The sequence below is a fragment of the Erinaceus europaeus genome, chromosome 22 (assembly GCF_950295315.1).
Source record: "Erinaceus europaeus chromosome 22, mEriEur2.1, whole genome shotgun sequence".
NCBI lineage: Eukaryota > Metazoa > Chordata > Mammalia > Eulipotyphla > Erinaceidae > Erinaceus > Erinaceus europaeus.
Window position 1 is genome coordinate 15,184,330 of NC_080183.1, and position 22,935 is coordinate 15,207,264.

The following is a 22,935-nucleotide window of genomic DNA, read 5'->3' on the forward strand; positions in this document are numbered from 1 at the left end:
AGACAGTGGCGCACCTAGTTAAGCACACACACTACAGCGCACAAGGACCTGGGTTCAAGCCCTGATCCCCACCTGCGGGGGGGGGGGAAGCTTCATGAGCAGTGAAGCAGGGCTGCCGGTGTCTCTCTGTCTCTCCTCCTCACTGTCTCCCCCTCCCCTCTCCATTTCTCTCTGTTCTGTCAGTAGTTAGGTAGATTTTTTTTTAAAGAAAAGATGAATGGTCACCCTCTCTGCATATGAAAAGTAAGATTCTGCTGCTCAAACTGCTCTATGCAAAAATAAAAGGCAAATGACAGGACGGACTTTTTTTTTACAGCATGAATGAGAACCCCCCCAACCACCAAGGGCCTATTTTCTTAATATAGGGAAACTTCTGTGACTAGAAAATGGGTGACAGAAACGTGAAGTGAGTCAGCAATACATAGAAAGAAGGAAGAGAGGAAGAAGAAGAAAGGGCGATAAGTAGGGGGACATTTCTACAGCGTCCTCAGTCAGGGGAATGGCATGGTGGCACTAAGTCCCCTGACAGCTTGGCAGAGGCCCCCCCGGCTGAGAAGTATGCCCTGTGCTGCCAGCTCCCTGCCAAGCAGTTTAGACCACGGGTCAGGCAGACCCCAATTTGTACACACTGAGTATTTGGTTGAGCGTACACATCACAGGGCACAAGGACCCAGGTTTGAGACTCGGTAAGCTTCAAGAGCAGTGAAGCAGGGCTGCAGGTGTCTCTCTGTCTCTCTCCTCTATCTCTCCCTCCCCTTTCAATTTCTCTCTATCTCTATCCAAAAATAGACTAGGATAGGATAGGGCAGGGCAGGGCAGGATAGGATAGGAATGGAGTAGAATAGGCAACTGGCCAAGTCCACCCCCTGCACATACCTGTGACCTCGACCTCCACAGGCACACACACTCTGTTCACCCAGAGAGGGACAGGGAGAGACAGTCACAGTGAACTGCTTGCTCTAGGAAAGGCAGGAAATAAACGGCATACCCACTAGTGAGAAGCTAAGTCACTGACTCACAGTTGCTCTACTCACAAAATGGCATGAAGCCGTTGCCATAGAGAGTTAAATCTAAACGACTGGTCTGAAAAGATAAATGGTCTGGCTTCTGAGCTCGTGGGTGAAGGAAGTCAAGGAACGGCATGTAGTTTGTTTGTATGATTGTCTTTAGTTGAGAGGGGGAGACGGAGGGAAGATGAAAGGGGGGATGGAGGGAGAGGCGGGGGGATTAAGAGCAGAGGGAGAGGAGGACGGAAGAGAGGGAGAAAGAATGATCTGTGCGCACAGACAGCCATGTTCACACCCAGATTCAAGTGCTCAGTGGTGCTGTAATGTCTCCCCCTCCCTGTCTTCTTTCTCTCTTTCCAAGGCTGGATAAAAACAAAACGGAAGGTCATCTCAGGGAGTTAAAATCGCACACACTTAGCATAATGGTTAGGCAAAATGATTTCCATGTTTGAGGCTCCAAGGTCTCAGGTCCAACCCCAGAACCACCATCAGTGAGAGCCTAGCAGGACTCTTGAAAAAATAGTTAAATAGGTTGCTAAAAATATAGATGATTACAGGGGCCGGAGAAGACAGCATAATGGATATGCAAAGAGACTCTCATGAGTGAGGCTCTAAAGTCCCAAGTTCAATTCCCCACACCACCATTAAGCCAGAGCTGAGCAGGGCTCTGGTAAAAAAAAAAGTAAAACAAACTAAAAAAATTGCAGTTTCCTTCTTTCTGAAATGTAGGACTAGTCAGGAAAGAGGTACTTGATGTATTTATTTGGTCTTTTAATAGAGTCTGAATGTCTTTTTTTCTAATCACATTATATATATATTTATATTTAAATATTTATTTATTTCCTTTTGTTGCCCTTGTTGTTTTATTATTGTAGTTATTATTGTTGTTATTGATGTTATCGTTGTTGATAGGACAGAGAGAAATGGAGAGAGGAGGGGAAGACAGAAAGGGGGAGAGAAAGATAGACACCTGCAGACCTGCTTCACCACTTGTGAAGCGACTCCCCTGCAGGTGGGGAGCCGGGGGCTCGAACCGGGATCTTACATGATCCTTGCACTTTTTGCCATGTGCGCTTAACCTGCTGCACTACTGCCCGACTCCCTTTTTGAAGATTTTTTAAATTATTTTTATTTATTGGATAGAGATAGCTATAAATTGAGAAGGGAGGTGGAGATAGGGAGAGAGACAGAAAGACACTTGCAGCCCTGCTCCACCACTCACAAAGCTTTCCCCCTGCAGGTGGGGACTGAGGGCTTGAACCTGGTTCCTTGTGCATAGTAACATGTGTGCTCAACCAGGTGCACCACCACCCAGCCCCTTTTTAGTATTTTTATTCATTTGTTATTGGATAGAGACAGATAGAATTTGAGAGTGGAGAGGGAGAGAGACAGAGAGACACCTGCAGCCCTGCTTTAGCTTCATGAAGCTTTCCCCCTGCAGGTGAGGACCAGGGACTTGAACCTACATCCTTGCACACTGTAATGTGTGTGCTTAACCAGGTGCACCATTGCCTGGCCTCCTCTCTTACTCTCTGTCTTCCCTCCTCTCTCTCAATCTCTCTCTGTCCTATCCAATAAAATGGGGGAAAAATGGCCACCAGGAGCAGTGGATTTGTAGTGCCAGCACCGAGCCCCAGAGATAACCCTGGAGACAAGAGGGGGGGGGGGAGAGGGAGAAGGAGAGGGAGAGGAGAGGGAGAGTGAAAGAGGAAGAAGAAAGAGGAGGAGGAGATAGGAGCTTAGAGCTGGGCCTGGAGGATGGGATTGAAAACCCCAAAGCTGGAGCTTGGTGGCTGCCATGGACGGACATGTGACAGGCGCATGAGCAGCTTGACTTCTGATAAAGGGGGCTGGAGGGAAGGCTCACTAGGTAGAGCGCATGCCCAGGTCTGAGCCCCAGTGCCACATGGGAATGTTATGGTGCTGGAGGGAATTCCAAGGATTTGGCATCTCTCTCTCTCTAATGAAGAGTCTGGGGAAAATATCTCTGCTCATTACGGTTTCTGAGCCATAGACACTTTCTCAATAGAATAAAATGGGAGAGTGTCAGATAGGACCTAGTCAGCATATGACAATGCAGTCAGGAAAAGAATCTTTTATTTTAACACAACTTTTTTTTTTACTTTTTTGGTTTTTTAAATATATTTTTATAGAGACAGAGAGAAATTGAGAGGGGAAGGGGGACAGAGAGGGAGAGAGAAGTAGACATCTGCAGCCCTGCTCCACCGCTCGTAAAGCTTCCCCCACTGCAGGTGGGGAAAGGAGGCTTGAACCTGGGTCTTTGAGCATGGTCGCTGGTGCGCTAAGCCAGGTGCGCCACCACCCAGCCACACATAACAGAGTCTTCTGCTGGTGTTAGGGAAGGCCTCTGTAGACCTGCCTGTGTCAACTTGGAGAGCTTTTCATACCTTTTACTGGCAGCAAAAAACAAACAAAAACACAGTTACAAAGAGTGTGGAGTGGAAGTCAGGCAGTAGCACAGTGGGTTAAGTGCACCTGGCGCGAAGTGCAAGGACTGGCGCAAAGATCCCTGTTTGAGCCCCTGGCTCTCCACCTGCAGGGGAGTCGCTTCACAAGCAGTGAAGCAGGTCTGTAGGTGTCTGTCTTTCTCTCCCCCTCTCTGTCTTCCCCTCCTCTCTCCAGCTCTTCTGTCTTATCTAACAATGATGACATCAACAACAACAATAATAACCACAAGGGCAACAAAAGGGGAAAAAAATGGCCTCCAGGAGCAGTGGATTCATGGTGCAGCCACCAAGCTCCAACAATAACCCTGGAGGCAAAAAAAAAAACAAGGCAACAAAAGGGAAAATAAATAAATATAAATAATAATAATAAAACAAAGAGTGTGAAGTATAATCCTGACTGAAACTCTGTCTCTCTACCCCTCTCTCAACTCTTCTCTCTCTCTTTCTCAGTATGTAGATTTGACCACAGAAATAGACGTCTTGAAGGTTCTTGTCCAAAGTGCTAGGGCAGGGGGTGTTTCTGAGGCGTTGAATTGTGAATAATTCATCTTTTACTTCCAATCCTTATATGTCTTTCAGATGCATGACAAATGCAGACTTTTCTTACTTTTTTTTTTTTTAAAGATCAGAATTTAGAAACTAAGTAACGTTGATTTGGGAAGAAGAGCGTATGGGTAGCATGGGAGATGTGACACCCAGGGGCCACTGCTTGAAGGATGCCAGCTCCTGTCAGCACCAACTGCAGTTTCTAGAGACTTTCTAGCCAACCCAGATTCCAGGTCTCAGGTGCCAAGTTCTGGTGGCCCGCTCTGCATGTGTCTTCGCAGCCATATCAAACAGACGTAGCTTTAATAGTCTTAATTTACTTTTTCTCTTCTTGTAAGGTTTTATTTGTTGTATAAGTGAGAGAGAATTTCAATGGGCAGGGGGAGTGCTAGGATGGGAGGGGAGAGAGAGGGTGAGGGAGAGGAAGAGAGAGGAAGGCAGGGAAGAGAGAGAGGAAAGGAGAGGGGGCGGGAGAAAAAGAGGGAGAGGGGGAGAAAGGAGAAAGAAGGGGAATGAGAGAGAAAATGAAAGACAGAGAGATGGGAGGGAGAGAGGGAGGGAAGGAGAGAGAGAGGGAGCAAGGGAGAGAGAGTGGGAGAAAGGGAGGGAAGGTGAAAGGGAATGAGGGAGAGAAAAAGGAAGACAGGCAGAGAGCGAGAAAGAGAGGGAGCTAAAGGAAAGGAGAGAAAGAAGTCTCACATGAGGCAGAGAGGAGAGAGGCCAGCCTGGCAGCCCTGGCTTCGGCAGTGCTGGAGATGAGCCTGGAGCCCTGTTTCCCGGGCTGTGGGTACTGAGCCTCTATGGGCAGGAGCAGCCCTGCAGGGAGAAGCACCAAGCCCTGGGGCTCAGTGGGCAGAGGTTGCAAACAGAAAGCTCATTAGCATTTTTCCTACGAGAATGATGTTCTCTCAGGCTGTGAAAGCGATACCCTGAGGATTTCTCTGCCTTTCAGGCTGTGAGCTGGGTAAGCCGCTGCTGGGGGCCCGCGGGGGCCGTGTGAACACTTCAAAGCACACAGCCCCCTCCTGCCATCAGCGCCCATCTCACCCTCTGCCGTCACAACCCAGAGCCTCTGCTGACCTCTGCCGGGTATGCCCGTGGCTGGGAAGGCTGGCGCTGCCTCTGAGTACTTAGTACTGAGTACTTAAGGCCTAAGATGAAATGCAGAAGTCTTTGGGCTGAGTAGCCAGCATAATGGTTATGCCAGAGACTCTCCTGCCTAGGCTCCGAGGTCCCAGTTTCAACCCCTGGCACCATCAGCCAGAGCTGAGCAGGTGGAGGGGAAAAAAAAATTCCTTAAGATGCACATTAACGAAACAAGCGATTTTAGTGGTCCGGGAGGTAGCGCAGTGGATAAAGTACTGGATTCTCAAGTGTGAGGTCCTGAGTTCAATCCCTGGCAGCACATGTACCAGAGTGATGTCTGGGTCTTTCTCTCCTCCTTTTTCATTAATAAATAAATTAACTCTTAAAAGAAAAAAGAACAAGTGATTTTAAATCATGACATCTGGATGCAGAGTTGAGGCTGGGCTGGCGTGCTCATGACTGACGGCATTGTCCTTCCTTCCTTCCTTCCATCCTTCCATCCTTCCATCCTTCCTTCCTTTCTTTCTTTCTTTCTTTCTTTCTTTCTTTCTTTCTTTTTTCTTTCTTGTAATATGGTACCAGGGAAGGAATTCACTCAGGATGTGTGATAACAGTGAGCTTCTTCTCAGGTCTGATTCAATAATAATATAATAATAATAATATATTTGCTTACCTATTGTGCTGCCATGAACATAACTGTACATTTTGCACCAAAGCAAAGGACTCTGGGGAAGGAGGGTGGGGAGGGGGTTGGGGGGGCTCTGGGGGTGCTGAGGCATGATGGAGGGAAGGGCCTGGCTGGGGTGAGGGTGTCTGGCAGGTACCTGCCACTGAGAAATGAGAAATCATATCCAAGTGGCAACAACTGTGCCGTGAACCATTAATCGCCCCAATAAAATGATTTCAGTGTTTTTCTTAGCAGAGGAGACAGAGGGGGGCACCAGAGCATGGCTCCAGCATCCATGACATTACCAAGGTGCCATGTGGTACCTGCGCTGGAGCTGGGGCCTGGAGCACTGTACAGCGTGCCCCTCCAGGTGAGCTAGCCCCCACCCCGCACTGACCTTGAACCATGCAGCGCTGGCATTGAACGTGACCCTACATTCTCCCTTTCGGCTGGTAATCTTGCACCTAGGGGTCTTATCCTGAGAGAGCTGGACAGACCCCAGGGTGTGTCGGGAGGTTTTCCACAATGCTGTTGAAAAGGGAGGCGTTTTCAATGTTCTAAATAACTCATAAGCAACTCGATGGCACAGCTCTGAAAACACCAACTCCGTGGGCGTGAGCAAGTTGGGAAACAGATACTGTGCCTGCGCTGTGAGTGTGGGTCTGGAAGCTTCGTGTCTGTTGGCAGTGGGTGAGGAGGAGACAGAAAGCCAGGCGTCGGGTGACAGTGCACCTGGCTGATCCGGGTTCGAGCCTCTCTCCGTACCTGCTAGCGGGGGGTGGGGGGGTGCTTCACAAGTGGTGAAGCCGGGCTGCAGGTCTCAGTATCTATCTATCTATGTATCTATGTATCTATGTATCTATCTATCTATCTATCTATCTATCTATCATATATCTATCATATATCTATCTTATCTATCTATCTATCTATCTATCTATCTATCTATCTATCTATCCATCATCTAGTCTGAGGTGTATGCCCGATACAATGGGATGGATGTGTGACAGAGACCAGGGAAGAGTTCTCTGAGGTTCCGACACACGTGACGTGACACACGGGTCAGAGAAAGATCTGGAAAGGTAGGTGGGTGGGTTGTGAGGTGGAGCCCAGGCGCAAAGACCCGGTGTTGGAGAAGTAGGAGCCAGGCTGAGGGTGTCATGAGCTACTGCCCTAGGAAGCCACAGCGTCTCTGGGCTGTTGGAGAGTTTGATGAAGCTGATGGTAGAGACAGAAGGCAGTTAGTTACCCTTTCATTTCATTCTGCACTAGGGAGAGGTCAGGTTGGTGTGTTTCTTCAAGGACAGGGATTTTTTTTTTTTCTGAAAATCAAGAGACCAGCTAAGTCTGTTAGCATCTGTGAAACATATGCCTATCTTTCTTATTGTTCACTCTTTTTTTTTTAAAGATTTTCTTTGTTTATTAATATGAGAGTGGACCTGGCACATGCAATGCTAAGGATCGAACTCGGGACCTCATGCTCCGAGAGCCAAAGCTCTAACCACTGCACCACCTCTCGGGCCATGATTGATCATCAGATCTTTAAGAATGGGGTTCACTGGCTTGTCTCTTTGCTCTTTGCTTTACGTAACTGGGGAAGGAAGTCCAAAAGGAAGGGAATTCCACACAGAGCTTAAGGATTTCAGAGCCATACGATGCTGTTGCTCCCCTTCTGGGAGTCAGAACAGTTGCTGGCAGGGGTTTGACTTGGATCTTTTTCTTTTATTTTTGGATAGAGGCAGAGAAATGGAGACAGAAGAGGAGAGTGACACCTGCAACACTGTTCCGCTTCTCCTGAAGCTTCCCCCTTGCAGGTGGGGGTCGGGGCCTTGAACCTGGGTCCGTGCTCAACCACGTGTGCCACCACCTGGCCTCTACTGACCTGAGAGTTGAAAAGGAAAAATGAGTCTCTGATGCTCCTCTGTCAGCTGTCCTAGAGTCACCCCACGGGAACTGTTCCGGGCCCTGCACAGACAGACCCCCGGGGTGTCCCTAGCCAGCACCCGTCCCCACCTGCATCTGCTCTCACATCTTGCTGAGTGAGTGTGGATCTCAAGGCAGCAGCTGCAAGAGGGATTGGCTGAGCAACTATTATGTGGACACTGTCCTGATCAGTGAGGGAAACCATGTCAGTTCCCGCCCCCACAGGCAGTGCCCCCGCCAAGGGGACAAGGTATCAGCAAGGGGGTGTGAGCAGGTGCCCGGCTGGTTGTGTAACTACCCAAGAGTGAGACCAGGGGCCGGGTGGTGGCACACCTGGCTGAGCGCACATGTTACAGTGCACAGGAACCCAGGTTCAAGCCCCCAGTCCCCACCTGCAGGGGGGAAAGCTTTGTGAGTGGTGAAGCAGGGCTGTAGGTGTCTCTCTTCCTCTCTGTCTCCCCCTCCCTCTTAGTGTCTGGCTGTCTATATCCAATAAATAAAGATAATTAAAAAAATAGACAAATGAAATAAAATGAAAACCTTAAAAAGATGGAATTGTTGGGCTAGGGAGACAGTGCTGTGGTTCTGTAAGAAAGTTCTCCTGCCCAAGGATCTGAGGTCCCAGTTCAATCCCAAGCACCACCATCAGCCAGAGCTGAGAAGTACCCTAGATATAAAGAGTGAGAAAAGAAAAAGAAATTATATTTGGGGCTGGGAGATAGCATAATGGCCCTGCAAAAAAGCCTGTCATGCCTGAGGCTCTGAGGTCTCAAGTTCAATCCCCAGCACCACCATCAGCCAGAGCTGAGCAGGGCTCTGGTCTCTGTCTCTGTCTCTCTCTCTCCCTGTACCTCTCTTTATAAAAATAAATAAATAAGATTAATTTTTAATTTTTTATTACCTTTATTTTATTTACTGGATAGAGACAGCCAGAAATCAAGAGTGAAGGGGGTGATAGAGAGGGAGAGAGACAGAGAGACACCTGCAGCCCTGCTTCACCACTTGCAAAGCTTTCTCCCCGCAGGTGGAGACTGGGGGCTTGAACCTGGGTCCTTGTGCACTGTAGCATGTGCGCTCAACCCAGTGTGCCACCGCCCGGCCCCAATAAAATATTTTTTAAAGGAATGAAATTGCTTTAACAAAGAGTGCTAGTGACGTGAGGAGACATAAAATAGCAGAATAAACGAGGAGCACAACAAGGACGTCAGCTGTGTAGTTTGCTCACAGCAGTCGTTAGCTTCTGATGGTCCCAACAGGCTTTTGCTAGTGAGGAACTCCCTCAGGGGAAAATCAAGAAGCCACAGTTCTTGTCCATTCGTGAGGAACTGCAGTGGACAGGCTGCTGGTGGAGGTGGAGGTGAGGCGGCTCAGCCCTCTGCTCCCTCGCCTGGGGCCGTTCTCTCCCACCCTCTGGATGAAGCCTGGGAAAGACTTGGGGTTGGGGCTGGAGTCCCTCCCCCAGGGACGGGGTGTCATGGGGGGCAGCTCTCAGCAGCACCTCAGAACACCACTGATGTGGCTTTGGGTCTGTTGATAGGAAGAAGGAAGAGCTGTGAGCCCAGAGCCTCAGCCTGGAGGCTGGTTCCTCAGAATCACACAGCCCAGCAGAGACCCTGAAGGCGGGAGGAGGAGCTGGGGGCGAGTGAATGAGCCCCCCTCCCTGCCCCACTTCTGCATCTGGTGGGTGGGAGGGGGCTGCTGCTGACAGCAGAGCTGAGGGCGACTCCCACTTCAGTGTGGGAGGGAGTGAAAGGTCACCCATCACTGGGACTGCTGGGGGTCGGGCAGCGGAGCCCCCAGAGGGAGGATTCAGCCCTGGTGGCAGTGCCCGGCACTGGGGTCAGCCCTGCCCTTGCCCGGGTCCAGCCTGCTCCCCGAGGGGAAGGGACCTGCGTGGGGATTCCCCTCCAGGCAGGCCTCCAGGAGTGACCCCTCCAGCAGGGAATTTCCCAGAATGTTCCCACACCCCCGGACAGATGGGGATGCTCCCCACTGCTCCCAGGCAGCAACAGTTCAGGGCTCAAACCTGAGCGACCAGCCAGCCTGGTGAAGATATTACCACCGCGCAGGGCTGTGTGGCAGAGATGAAATGCAGTAAGCGTAACATGTGATAGCGTATCGGGCAGGAGATGACACGATCAGTGTGGGCTCCGAACAGCTCCTAGTAGGTTTTAATCTTTTAAAATCAATTCAGTGGGGCCTGCTAGATAGCTCACCCAGACAGAGCGCTGCTTTGCCCTGGGTGAGAACCACGTTCAAGAGAGAGAAGGGAGTCGGGCGGTAGCCCAGCGGGTTAAGTGCAGGTGGTGCAAAGCAAGGACCTGCGTAAGGATCCCGGTTTGTGCCCCCGGCTCCCCACCTGCAGGTGGTTGCTTCACAGGCGATGAAGCAGGTCTGCAGGTGTCTGTCTTTCTCTCCCCCTCTCTGTCTTCCCCTCCTCTCTCCATTTCTCTCTGTCCTATCCAACAATACAACAATAAAACAACAAGGGCAACACAAAGGAATGAATAAATAAATATAAAAAAGAGAGAGAAAGAAGAAGTTCAAGAAGAGAGCTTTGGTGCTATAGCCTCTGCCTCTGCCTCTCTGTCTCTCCCTCTCTGTCTCTGACTCTATGTCTCTGCCTCTCTGTCTCTGTCTCTGCCTCTCTGTCTCTGTCTCTGCCTCTCTGTCTCTGTCTCTGCCTCTCTGTCTCTGCCTCTCTGTCTCTGCCTCTCTGTCTCTGCCTCTCTGTCTCTGTCTCTGCCTCTCTGTCTCTGTCTCTGCCTCTCTGTCTCCAGTGAGGTGGGGGCTGGGCTGGCACCTGGGTTGCTCACAGGGCAAAGCAGTGCACTCTGCCAGTGGGCTCTTTCTGGACAGGGAGACAGCATCATAGTCCCGCCAAGAGACTCTCCTGCCTGAGGCTCTGAGGTCCCAGGTTCAATCCCCAGCACCACCATCAACCAAAGCGGGGCTGAGCAGGGCTCTGGGGAAAGAAAAAAGAAAAAAAGAAAAACTTGCCTTCTATAGATTTACTCTGCCTGTCTGTGCGTCCACCCGGCGTGAGCGAGCCCACCGCCAGCACTGCTGAGAGCACCTGTCCCCAGGTGTGGCTGAGGCTCCCCAGGATCTTTATTTTGGTTCTGTCTTCCTGGTTTATATTTCTTTCCACCCCTCCTCTCCCTCGCCCTCTCCCCCCTCCCCTCCCCCTCCCCTCCCCCTCCCCTCCCCTCCCCCTCTCCCTCTCCTGCTCCCTTTCCCTCTCCCTCTTCCTCCTCTCCCCTCCCCCTCCCCTCCCCCTCCCTCTCCTGCTCCCTTTCCCTCTCCCTCTTCCTCCTCTCCCCCTCCCTCTCCCTCCCCTTCCCCTCTCCCTCTCCCCCTCCCCTCCCCCTCCCCTTCCCTCCCCCTCCCTCTCCTGCTCCCTTTCCCTCTCCCTCTCTCTCTCCCTCTTTGCCTTCAGAGTTATCTCTGTGGCTTGGTGCCTGCACTATGACTCCACTGCTCTATTTTGTAGCCCTTGTTGTTATTGCTGCTGTTGTTGTTGGATAGGAAAAAGAGAAATTGAGGTGGGGGGAGAGAAAGACAGACACCTGCAGACCTGCTTCACCGCCTGTGAAGCAACCCCCCTGCAGGTGGGGAGCCAGGGGTTCGAACCCAGATCTTTACTCCAGTCTTTGCGCTTCATGCCATGTGCACTTAATCCCCTGTGCTACCGCCTGCCCCCCTGGTTTTTGCTTCTCTCTCTGTCTCTTTGCTTGTTTTTCCCTGTCATTCCTGGGGCTTCACTGCTCCAAGCTGGTTTTTCAGATAAAGACAGAGAGATGGGGGCTGGGTAGACATACAGGTTTCCATGAAAATGGACCTGAGTTCAGGGCCCCGGTCCCCACCTGAAGGGAAGAAACTTCACAAACAGTGATGCAGGGCTGCCGACGTCACTCTATCTCCCCTTTCTTCTCCATTTCTTTCTGTCCCATCAAATAAATCAATAAGTAAAATATAAATTAATTAAAGAAAGACAGAGATGAAGGGGCGGGATGGGGCTGGCTCCAGTCAAGGTCTCCCACCTGGAGGGCAGTGCCCAGTGAGCTAGTTTGCCAGGCCTCCACCTCAGTGCTACAAAGTAAAGCACCTAAGGGCAGGTGGTGGGGCACCTGGCTGAGCGCACATGTTACAATACACAGGAGCTGGGTTCGAGCCACCAGCCCCTGCTTGCAAGGAGAAAACTTTACGAGTGGTGAAGCAGGGCTGCAGGTGTCTCTCTGTCTGTCTCCCCCTCTCTATCCCTTCCTTCTCAATTTGTCTCTGTCTCTATCCATGATAAACAAATAGGAACCAGGCAGTGGCGCACCTGGTTAAGCGCTTACATTACAGTGCACAAGGACCCAGGTTCAAGCCCCTGGTCCCCACCTGCAGGGGGAAAGCTTCACAAGTGGTGAAGCAGGGCTGCATGTGTCTCTCTGTCTCTCTCCCTCTCTGTCTCCCCCTCCCCTCTCAATTTCTATCCAATAATAAGAAAATAAATAAAATATTTTAAAATAAATAATAAATAAGATATTTAAAAATAAAACAGTAAACTAAAAAATTAAAATAAAGCAAAGCAACTATGAACTAGTGAAATAGCTCACCTAAACAGTGCGTTGCTTTGCCACGTGCATGACCCGGGTTCAAGCCCGGCCCCCACCACATTGGAGGGAGCTTTGAGGCTGTGGTATCTTTCACTCTTTCTCTTTCTCTCTCTCTCTCTCTGGCTCTTTATCTCTATCAAAATGTAATTGATTTAATCAATGTAATAAGGAAACAAGCACACAGAGAGGGAGAGCCAGCTGGCAGGTGTGGCTGGCTTGGGTTTGGGGAGCTCCCTAGTGAGGACTGAGCACAGCCGAGCTCCTTAGTGAGGACTGAGCACAGCCAAGAATCACCCACCCAGTGGCCTGGAGACCTCTAACCACTGGCTTCAGCAGGCCTGGAGCTGGGCTTCAGGGTCGACCTCTCAGGTGCAAATATCCCGGGGCCCTGCTCACGCCCACCACTCCTGGCAGTGTCCCTTGTCCCCTGGAGGAAGATCAGTCTGGAAGGAGCAGTGACACTGCAGGGACTTGGGGGGTGGGGGGAGGAGGTGGGATGAACCCCCAGATTGGAGGAAGTGAAGTCCTTCTCTTAAGTGGGGGGTGGGTGTCTGCTGGGGGTGGAGGGACCAGAAGCCGCCTTCCTCCTTGTGATGGCTGACTGCTCTCTGCTCCGAGGTGGCAGTGGTTAAGACCCCCCTTCCAGAGAGATATCTTGGGGTCCCTGCAGCCCGGGTGGGCGGGGAGAGCCGGGAGGAAGCCCAGGGGAGGAAGTGGCTGTCATTGTCACTTCCCGAAAGCTGAGGCCTCTGGGTGGAGAAGGTCAGAGCCTGGCCCCTGCCCGCCACCCAACGCCCTCTGCCGGGGTTTGCCCAGGCTCTGAGATTACAGTAAGTCACCAGTGGAAACTCTCAGAGGATGCGAGGGGAAGGGCCAGAAGAGGGGCTCTGGCCTCCAGTTCCCGTCTCCGCAACAACCCCCCTCCCACCAGCTTGGCTTTCGGGAAAGAGGGGCTTCCCCACCCCCACCCTGACCGCATGTGCTAGAAACAGCCAGGAGTTGGCACACGCCCACCTGGCCCCCTAGAGATGAGGGACCCCTCTGTTTAGACCTCACTGCTTTGCCTCCAGGGGTCAAGGACAAGGGGCTCCCAGGTGCCCTCAGCCCCACTCCCCAGACTTCCTTCTAAGGCAACACACGTCCCCTGACAGCTGGAACCTGAAGCCAACCAGATTGAATCATTTTCTGGTGTCAGTGACTCTGCCAGTACTCAGTCACCAAACATCTGTCTTCCCAGTGCACAGGCACTGGGCTGGCAGCTCACAAGAAAATAGTCCACTGGGTGGTGCCTTGGGCAGGGCCCAGGTTCAAACGCGGCGCATGGGGTGTTGATGGAAGTTTTGGTGCTGTGGTGTGGGGTTTTCTCTCTCTTGTCCTCTGTCTCTATCTAAAAAAAAAAAGAAAAAAGGAAGGAAGGAAGGAAGGGACAAAGAAAATAAAGGAAGAAAGAAGGAAAGGAGGGAGAGAAAAGAAAGATAACCTTAACCCAAACCATTAAAAACAAATGCAGTCACTTAACCTGTATTTCCAAACTTATTTGACTGTTACAGTGACCCAGGACACTGGCTAAAGATCTAAATTCCTAGAACTCAGCCCCAGACCTCACACTGACTGAGTTCAGATCCCTCGATTTCTAAGCTGGAATGGGATTTCTAAGAAGTTCCATTTGGGGATGGGGTGATAGCAAAGTGGTTACACAAAATGACTTTAATACCTGAGGCTCTGAGTTCCCAGGTTCAATCCTCAGCACCACCATCAGCCAGAGCTGAGTAGGGCTCTGACAAATAATAATAATAACAGAAAATGTAAATAAAATGAATGAAAAATAAACACAGCTCAAATGCCTTCTAGTGGCAAGTTTAGGTGACCTGAATAGAACAGAACTAGAAAACTAAACTAGAGCCTACATTTTAGCTAGTTTTTTAAAATTGAAATGCACCTGATTTACAAGTCCCATGTGATGTTTCTTTTGTCTCTAGGGACACCAGTGATTAAGCAGAAATGAGAAATTAGTTTAATGCAGTCATGGAATTTGAACCTTGAGTTCACCTTGGAAGGGCTGCTTCCCTGGGCGTCTGTTGGTTGTATTCTAGTTGACATTCACCTGCCAGCTCAGGGGCCTCTTGACTCAGCCGTGCCCAGTAACTGCACCCAAGTGCCAAGCTGCCGCAACTGGCATGTCCCCCAAGCAGTGGGGACAGATGCCGCTGGAAGCCCCCAGAGGTCCAGACAGCAGCCCTGCAGGGGCAGAGGGACACTGCTGTGACCTGGGCCGCTTATAATCCCGAGGGCCTGGAACATTCTAGAATCTGGGGGCTGCAGACAGCTCCTCAAGACCAAGTGCAAGCCTGAGGACACTTGAAGGAGGTGTTGTGTCACTCAGTGTGGGGAGAGGTGTCCTTGCAGCTTCTCTCAGGCCCTCAGCCCTCTGGCCCACATTCGACAGCCCACACTGTTGTTAAAATTTCGGAGGCTCTTGCCGGGCTGGCTTGCTTCACGGCTGGTAACAGAGACGCGGAGACAACGGCTGGGCAGGGAAGCTGTATTTCTTTATTCAGGAACAACGATTCATAAACTAAGACAAACTAATCACCAAACAGAACTCTGCTGTCTCTTTGCAGCGGCGCAAGCACTCTCTCTTTTTCTCTGGAACTCAGGAACCCAGGAACTCTGTCTCTCTGGCACTCTCTCTTACTCTGTAACCCTGAAACTCTCGAACTCAGGAACTCAGGAACTCTGGCAATCTCGAACTCAGGAACCCTCTCTCTTACTCTCGAACTCTGAAACTCTCGCACTCTCGCACTCTCGAACTCCGGAACTCAGGAACTCTGTCACTGGGGAACTCAGGAACCCTCTCCCAGGGTCCCTTGGGGCGGGGCCAAGCAGGCCCGCGAAATTAACAGGACTCATCCAATTCTCTTGGAGGGGGAGGGCTAGAACAAGCCAATGTAAAGCATACGACAATTCCCCCTTTTCTTTTTAACTAAATGACTATAGTATCAAGGGTGTGGGGTGAACAGAAACATATATAACCAAAACCAGCATGTTGCCAAGGGAAGGCCTGAGGGGGCCATATCTGAAAAAAAAAACATTTCTTGCCTCTGGGGGGCTACTTGCCTCGACGGGCATTTGCATGGGGGCGGGGAACGGCCTAGGGTCCCAAAGGCAGCTGGCTGCAACTTACTTACTATGAAACAAAACTTGTTATTAGCATATCTACTGCACGATCTAACATTTCTAATAGAGAAGGAATTTGAGACTTTTACATATCAACAACGTCTTTTAACCTTTTGTTACACCCATTCAAGATGGAGACACACCCTAGGTGTGGGCCGGAGAGGAAACCTCAGGCATGAGAATAATTAGCATAGCCATTGTGCGATCTACCATTTCTAATAGAGAAGGTAGTGTTTTACATATCAACAAGTCTATTTAACCTTTTGTTTAGACCAACTTAGTTGAAATATATTGATTGTTAACTAATTTTTACCTCAGACTTTAAATGTAAGTTAATTTTTATCTTTATGAGAATTACGTTGAAAACCTTTTTCATTTATCTTTGACTAGTAAGAATTTAGCCTTAAAGCTACTGTTTACCAAACTTTAAACATACACATAAACATAGTCATTAATACACGAGGAGAGAAACCTTTGTTACGAAGACATGTCATTTTAAACACGAATTTAAATCTATATTGTCTTAGTTGTTGGGGGGGGGTTCACCATCCGGAGGTGGCTTCCCGCGCAGCTCCACTTCTAGGAATTGCAGGTTGCGATCTCTGCACAAGTCTCTGCGTACTCCAGCTTGTCTGTCTTCAGACCGGACCGGCGGCTGGAGATCTCGTGTGCCCAGTTTTGGCAGGGAGCCCGGGGGTCCGGGAGGCCCGGGATGGTTCCAGAATTCATAGAAAGAGGGCAGGCAGGCCATCTTTGTAGAAGGTGTGAGCCTAGGTGCCCAGGGGTGGCGGCCATGATAGAACGCCGCGGCCCTGCCCCATGGCCCTGCCATGTCTGCTGCCCTGTTCGCAGTGGCCGAGCAGCGTGGAGGGATCAAGCGTCCAGTGCCCTGCACCACGCGGTGGAGAGCCGGCTCCTGTGGGCTGGCCTCAGGCTCCAGCATGTTGGCATCGGGCTCCAGCATGTTGGCCTCAGGCTCCAGCATGTTGGCATCGGGCTCCAGCATGTTGGCATCGGGCTCTAGCGTGCTGGCATCGGGCTCTTGCATGGTGGCGTAGGCCTCCTGCGGGCTGCGGGGCTGCGGGGTTGCTGGCGCGGTGCGCGGGGTTGTCTGGGCGCAGCTGGCTGGCTGGCTGTTTGACCAGGTGGAAACAGCAGCTCCGCGCCTTGCCTCCCGCCCGCTGGCTCTTCCCGCTGGCTGTTCTGAGTTCGCTCGAGCGAGTGGAAACCACAGAGTGGTCCAGAGATAAATGTTCCAGAAACAGCAAAACAGTCTCGTGAAGAAAGAGCAGAGGCCTTTGGAGATCTCTTCACAAGCAGAAGAGAAGGCCATCGTGCATAGGTAGCCAAATTGTCTTTACTTATCTGAGAGATGCGCAGGTCAGGTCCACGTGGGCGCCATTTGTTGTTAAAATTTCGGAGGCTCTTGCCGGGCTGGCTTGCTTCACGGCTGGTAACAGAGACGCGGAGACAACGGCTGGGCAGGGAAGCTGTATTTCTTTATTCAGGAACAACGATTCATAAACTAAGACAAACTAATCACCAAACAGAACTCTGCTGTCTCTTTGCGGCGGCGCAAGCACTCTCTCTTTTTCTCTGGAACTCAGGAACCCAGGAACTCTGTCTCTCTGGCACTCTCTCTTACTCTGTAACCCTGAAACTCTCGAACTCAGGAACTCTCTTTTCTCTCGAACTCAGGAACTCAGGAACTCTGTCTCTCTGGCACTCTCTCTTACTCTGTAACCCTGAAACTCTCGAACTCAGGAACTCAGGAACTCAGGAACTCTGTCACTGGGGAACTCAGGAACTCTCGGACTCCGGAACCCTCTCCCAGGGTCCCTTGGGGCGGGGCCAAGCAGGCCCGCGAAATTAACAGGACTCATCCAATTCTCTTGGAGGGGGAGGGCTAGAACAAGCCAATGTAAAGCATACGACACCACACAGCCTGCAAGGAAGCGCATGGGACAGGGTTCACACAAACAGTGCTGCAGGTGGGGCTGTGGGACCCCACCTTTCCCAGAGTGAACAGATAGGCCAGCACACCAGGCACAGCTACGCACACATGGCAAGTGTGCACAGACACACAGACACACATGCACACGTGTTTGCTGCATGTACCAGCCAGCCACAAAGGTGTGTGTATACCATGTGTATTTTTAAAGGTGAGTTTCTGTGTGTTAATGTGTGAGTGTAAGTGTGTGTGAGTGTGTGTGGTGTCTCTCCCTCTCTGTGTCTCTGTTTGAATGAAAAAAAGGACTGGAACAGCGAAATCACCCCTGCACAAAGGTCCAGTCTCTCTCTCTCTCTCTCTCTCTCACACACACACACACACACACACACACACTGACGCACACACACTCATCACATGGTGCATGTGTGAGGCCCAGGGTTCCATCCCTGGCATATTATAAAAAAAGGAGAGGGAATTGGGTGGTAGTGCAGCCAGTTAAGCGCACGTGGTGCAAAGCACCTGTGTGCACGTACCAGGATGCAGTGGGACATGCCTGTATGCATGTGTGTGCTGTGTGTGATGCATGTATTGGCCTGGGGGCACCCTGCATGTGCACATATGTGTTGGCCTAGATGCATGTGTGCATGTGTTTGTGCCTCCCATCACACACCTGCACATGACACGCATTCATGTAAACATGTGTGCTGAACACACATGGGGCACATGCAGACACGCACGCACGCAGCACTCTCATGTGTCAAAGTCCTCTGGGGCGGTTCCTCCTCCTCCAGGCAGACAGGCAGACCTGGCAGGGCACCCTGACCCCGCCGCCACCACCCCAGCCCTACCCCTGACCACCCTCCCTTACCGCCCCAGGAGAGCGAGGACCTGGAGAAGCAGAACGCGGCACTGCGCAAGGAGATCCAGCAGCTGACGGAGGAGATGAAGTACTTCACGTCTCTGCTGAGCAATCACGAGCCACTGTGCTCTGCTCTGGGCCCTGCCACCGACCTGTACAGCGCTCACGCCTTCCACCAGCCACACGGCTCCCCGCGCTTCCAGCCGTGACCACTGGGGGAGCCAGCGCCCAGCCTTCCACCAGTTACACGGCTCCCCGTGCCTCCAGATGTGACCACTGGTTGGAGCCAGCGCCCAGTCTTGCACCAGCTACATGGCTCCCCGCACTTCCAGCCGTGACCACTGGGGAAGCCAGCGCTCACACCTTCCACCAGCTACACGGCTCCCTGAGCTTCCAGCTGTGACCACTGGGGGGAGCCAGCACTCACACCTTCCACCAGCTACACAACTCCCCGCACTTCCTCCTCTGACTGCTGGGTGGCAAGGACTGTCAACCTGCAGCCGCAACCCAGCAACATGCTGCCTGGGGACTCCTGGGGGAGGGGGAACACGCCACCTGGGTACTAAGGGGTGGGGGGGACAGGAAGCACCATCCCATCTCGAGGGAGGGTACAGGAGGGCCTACTTTTCTAAATAAAAGTCTGAACCGAGAGCAGCTCGGAGAGCCAGTGTCCCTCGTCACCCTGCCCGGAGGGGTGAGGTGGGGGACCTTTCTTGGGCTTTGGCTCAGAGAACCCTGAAGGTTCTGGAAGGCCTGCTACCCCCCTTCCCCTTTGTCCCTGCACTTGGGGAGCTGGCTGTTTCTCAGAGCACCTTCATTCTGGTCAGCGTCTTGCTATATGTACTTGTTTACTTACCTATTTATTTCTGCCGCCAGGGTTATCACCAGGGGCTCCGTGCCTGCCTGGCTCCACCACTTCTGACTGCCATTTTCTCTTTCCTCTAGAGAGACACCTGCTTCACTGCTCAGGAAGCTTCCCCCCTGCAGGTGGGGACCCGGGGCTTGAACCCAGGTCCTTGTGCACGGTGACCAGTACATTCAACTGGGTGTGCTGCCGCCTGGCCCCGGGCCCTGATATTCTTGCTCCCATCACTGCTGGCTGTCCTCCCAGCCTCAGCAAGCAGGGTGAACGTTTTTGTGTCTGAGACCCTGGGTTTGATTCGTGGTACAAAAAGAAAAAAAGAAGTCACCAGTGTGGACAGAGCTCCATTTCCTGACTCCCTACCCCCATTCCCTTCAGAGATCCCAGGATGGGTGCCAGGGACCTGTGTGCTGGGTGACGGGAGCTGGGCCTGGCCCTGTCCCTCCTCCCCACGTGAGTGGGCAGAGGGCAGTGCTGGGGGGCTCCTCTCACCTCACTGAGGCCTGGTCTGCTGTGCGCTCCACCTCCTCAGACCCAGGTCAGCCCCGGGGCCTGGACCCGAGCCCCAAGCTGCTGCCCAGAGTGTGGGGGCCATGAGAGGAAGCCCCCAAATGCCACCTGCACCGGATCTGCTTCCCCGGCAGGAGCCCTGGGGACCCTCACATCTGGAGGCTTCTGCTGGGGCTCGAACCCAGTGCAGTAGGGCTCTGGGGTGAGTCCTGGCTTTTTACACAGTCACTGGGTGGACAGTGCTCCTGCCTGCTCCTGTGAGCAGCCTGGGTTCTAACCCACCCCCACCACAGTGGAGGAAGGGTCAGTGTTGTGACGTTGTGTCTGTCTCTCTTTCCCTCCTTCTCTCTAATATTTTTAAAAATAGTTTTCTTCTTATTTGATAGGACAGAGAGACATTGAGAGGGGAGGAGGAGATAGAGAGGGAGAGAGAGACAGAGAGGCTTCTCTCCTGCAGGTGGGGACCTGGAGCTCGAACCCGAGTCCTTGTGCGCTGTAACTTGTGTGCTCTGCCAGGGGCATGAGTGACCTCTTTCTATCCATCTGAAGAGAAGTCTGCCTGGAATGATGGGGGAAATCGGGTGTCACTTTGTAAGGTGTGTGTGTGCACTAGACCAGGCGAGCCACCCCCCAGCCACTAGAAATGTCATTGTGAGAGACAGACAGACAGACAGGGTATGTGAAGGCAACAAGAACCAGAGGCTTTTCACATGGAACCCTGGCCCTTGGGTTCTTGGGGGGGGGGGCGTTCCACCCCAGGGGCTTACCTTGTGGGCCATGTCACTGCTCCCAGCCAACTTAATTAAATAATTGGATGGATAGATAGATACAGAGGAGAGACTCCACGACCCTAATTAGATGATAGATAGATAGATAGATAGATAGATAGATAGATAGATAGATAGATATGTACAGAGAAGAGACTCCATGGTGGAGAGCCTCCCCCGGTGCTGTGGGGCTCCCGTGTGGTGGGCCTGGCCTGCGCTGTCTCCCCGGCTCACACCCCGTGTCTCCCTGAAGCCCAGCATCCCTGAGGACACAGTGACACCAGCAGCCCCTCTCCTTCATGTCATGCAGACAGGGACTTCCACCTCCTGGCAGCTCTGGGGGCCGGCTCACCCCCTCCCCTCACTCCCCACTCCCATGGTTCCCCCAGAAACCCCTGGAGCACGTTCCCCTTCCCCCTGCAGCGGGGGCAGAGCTCACGTACCCACCCTCTTCCCCTTTCTCGCCGCCCCACGTTCTAGTGACCCTGTGGTGGTTATGCTTCTCCTGTGTGCTGGGGGCCCCGGGCAGGGGCTGGGCAGTGCCCACCCCCAGAAGCAGCATGGCCAGTGTGTTCACCACACATCCCCAAACACGAGAGTTCTCCTACCTTAAGAAGTAGATTTTTAAAAAAATTTTTTTTAATTATCTATTTATTTATTGGATAGAGACTCTCAGAAACTGAGAGGGAAGGGAGGGATAGAGAGGGTGAGAGACAGAGAGACACCTGCAGCCCTGCTTCACCACTAGTGAAGCTTTCCCCCTGCAGGTGGGGATGAGGGGCTCAAACCCAGATCCTTGTGCGCTGTAACATGTGCGCTCAACCAGGTGTGCCACCACCCAGCCCTGAGAAGTAGATTATTTTTTCTTTCTTTTCTTTTTCTATGTGTGCGCACATAGTGCAAAGCACAAGGACCCTGGTTCAAGCCCTGGGCTCCCCGCCTGCAGGGGGTCATTTCATAAGCAGTGAAGCAGGTCTGCAGGTATCTCTTTTTCTCCCTCTCTATCTTCCCCTCCTCTCTCCATTTCTCTCTGTCCTGGCCAGTGAAATGGGGGAAAATGGATGCCGAGAGTGGTGGATTTGTAGTGCTGGCACTGAGCCCCATCAATAACACTGTAGGGAAAAAATCATTATTCATACTGCCTGCAGGGGTGAGGAGAAGCTTCATGAGTGGTGCAGCAGGGCTGCAAGTGTCTAACTATCTCTCCCTTCCCTCTCTACTTCTGTCTCTATAAAAAAAAATAGGTTACGGGAGTCGGATGGTAGCGCAGCGGGTTAAATGCAGGTAACTCAAAGCGCAAGGACCAGCACAAGGATCCTGGTTCTAGCCTCCGGCTCCCCACCTGCAGAGGAGTTGCTTCACAGGTGGTGAAGCAGGTCTGCAGGTGTCTGTCTTTCTCTCCCTCTCTCTGTCTTCCCCTCCTCTCTCCATTTCTCTCTGTCCTATCCAACAACAACATCATTAACAACAATAATAACTGCAACAGTAAAACAAGGGCAACAAAAGGAAAATAAATAAGTTTTTTAAAATAGGTTACATTTTTAAAAATGTGTGTGTGTGTGTTTGTGTGTGTGAGAGAGAGACACACACACAGAGAGAGAGAGAGAGAGAGAGAGAGACCAGAGCACCACTCCAACAAACACAGGTGCAGAGACAGAACCTGGTCCTCAGGCAAGTCCTGAGCTCTGTCCCCAGACAGCCTCCTGCACCCAGAGTGATCACCATGACCATGCAGAAGTGAATAGTGTGGAAGCAGCTGGGTTGGCAAAGGCTCTCACTTCCTGTTCACTCTTTTTAGGAACTTTCACCTCCATTTCACAGGTGGGGAAGCAGACTGACGAGGTGACGAGGTTTGCCCAAGGCCATGCTGTCCAGTGAATAGAGGGACCTCAAAAATGCCCCCAACCCCCGCCCCCCAAAAAATACAAAGAATAAAGCTCGATCCAAAGTGAGAGCCATTAGTGAAGTCGGAGCTTAGAGCCTGGACCACAGGGCAGGGCCCTGGGTGGTGCGGTCACCTCGTGGCGGGAGAGGAGACTGCAGGCACAGCTGCCTCGGCTGAGAACATCTGGCAGCCAGATGTTCCCTGATGGACACACTGGCAGCTGATGGCAGGAGGAAGTGGCAGGATCAGGGATGTGGAGGCACACAGAGGGGATGGGAGATGGCCCGGGCCAGAGCCTAGTCCTCAGCTGGGCCCACCCAGTCCCCTGCTCTCTGCACCCAGGGCTGGTGCAGGAGGCAGCTTTATCTGTGAAGCACACACACCAACACCTGTGAGGCCCCGGCTGTGAGCCCCCGCACCACATGGGAGCACCATGGACAGCACCAGGGGGAACTCCATGAAGAGCAGAGTGCACCTCTCCCTCTCTCTCTCTCTCTCTCTCTCTATCTATCTATCTCTCTATCTCTTTCTCTATCTCTCTCCCCTCAAGAAGAGTAGAGACCTGGGCAGGAGAAACTGTTCAGCAGTATCTTATGTGATCAGGTCCTGGGATTATGCTTCCCTGT

General features: G+C 52.0%; 1 protein-coding gene across 1 annotated transcript; it reads left to right on the forward strand.

Moving 5' to 3' along the window:
- Positions 1-18,248: 18,248 nt before the first annotated feature.
- Positions 18,249-18,934, forward strand: BATF (basic leucine zipper ATF-like transcription factor; the record flags this gene model as incomplete). The annotated part of the gene is made up of 1 exon (XM_060180904.1): positions 18,249-18,934. A coding segment is annotated over one exon (246 nt), but the record flags the coding sequence as incomplete, so codon positions are not given.
- Positions 18,935-22,935: the final 4,001 nt, after the last annotated feature.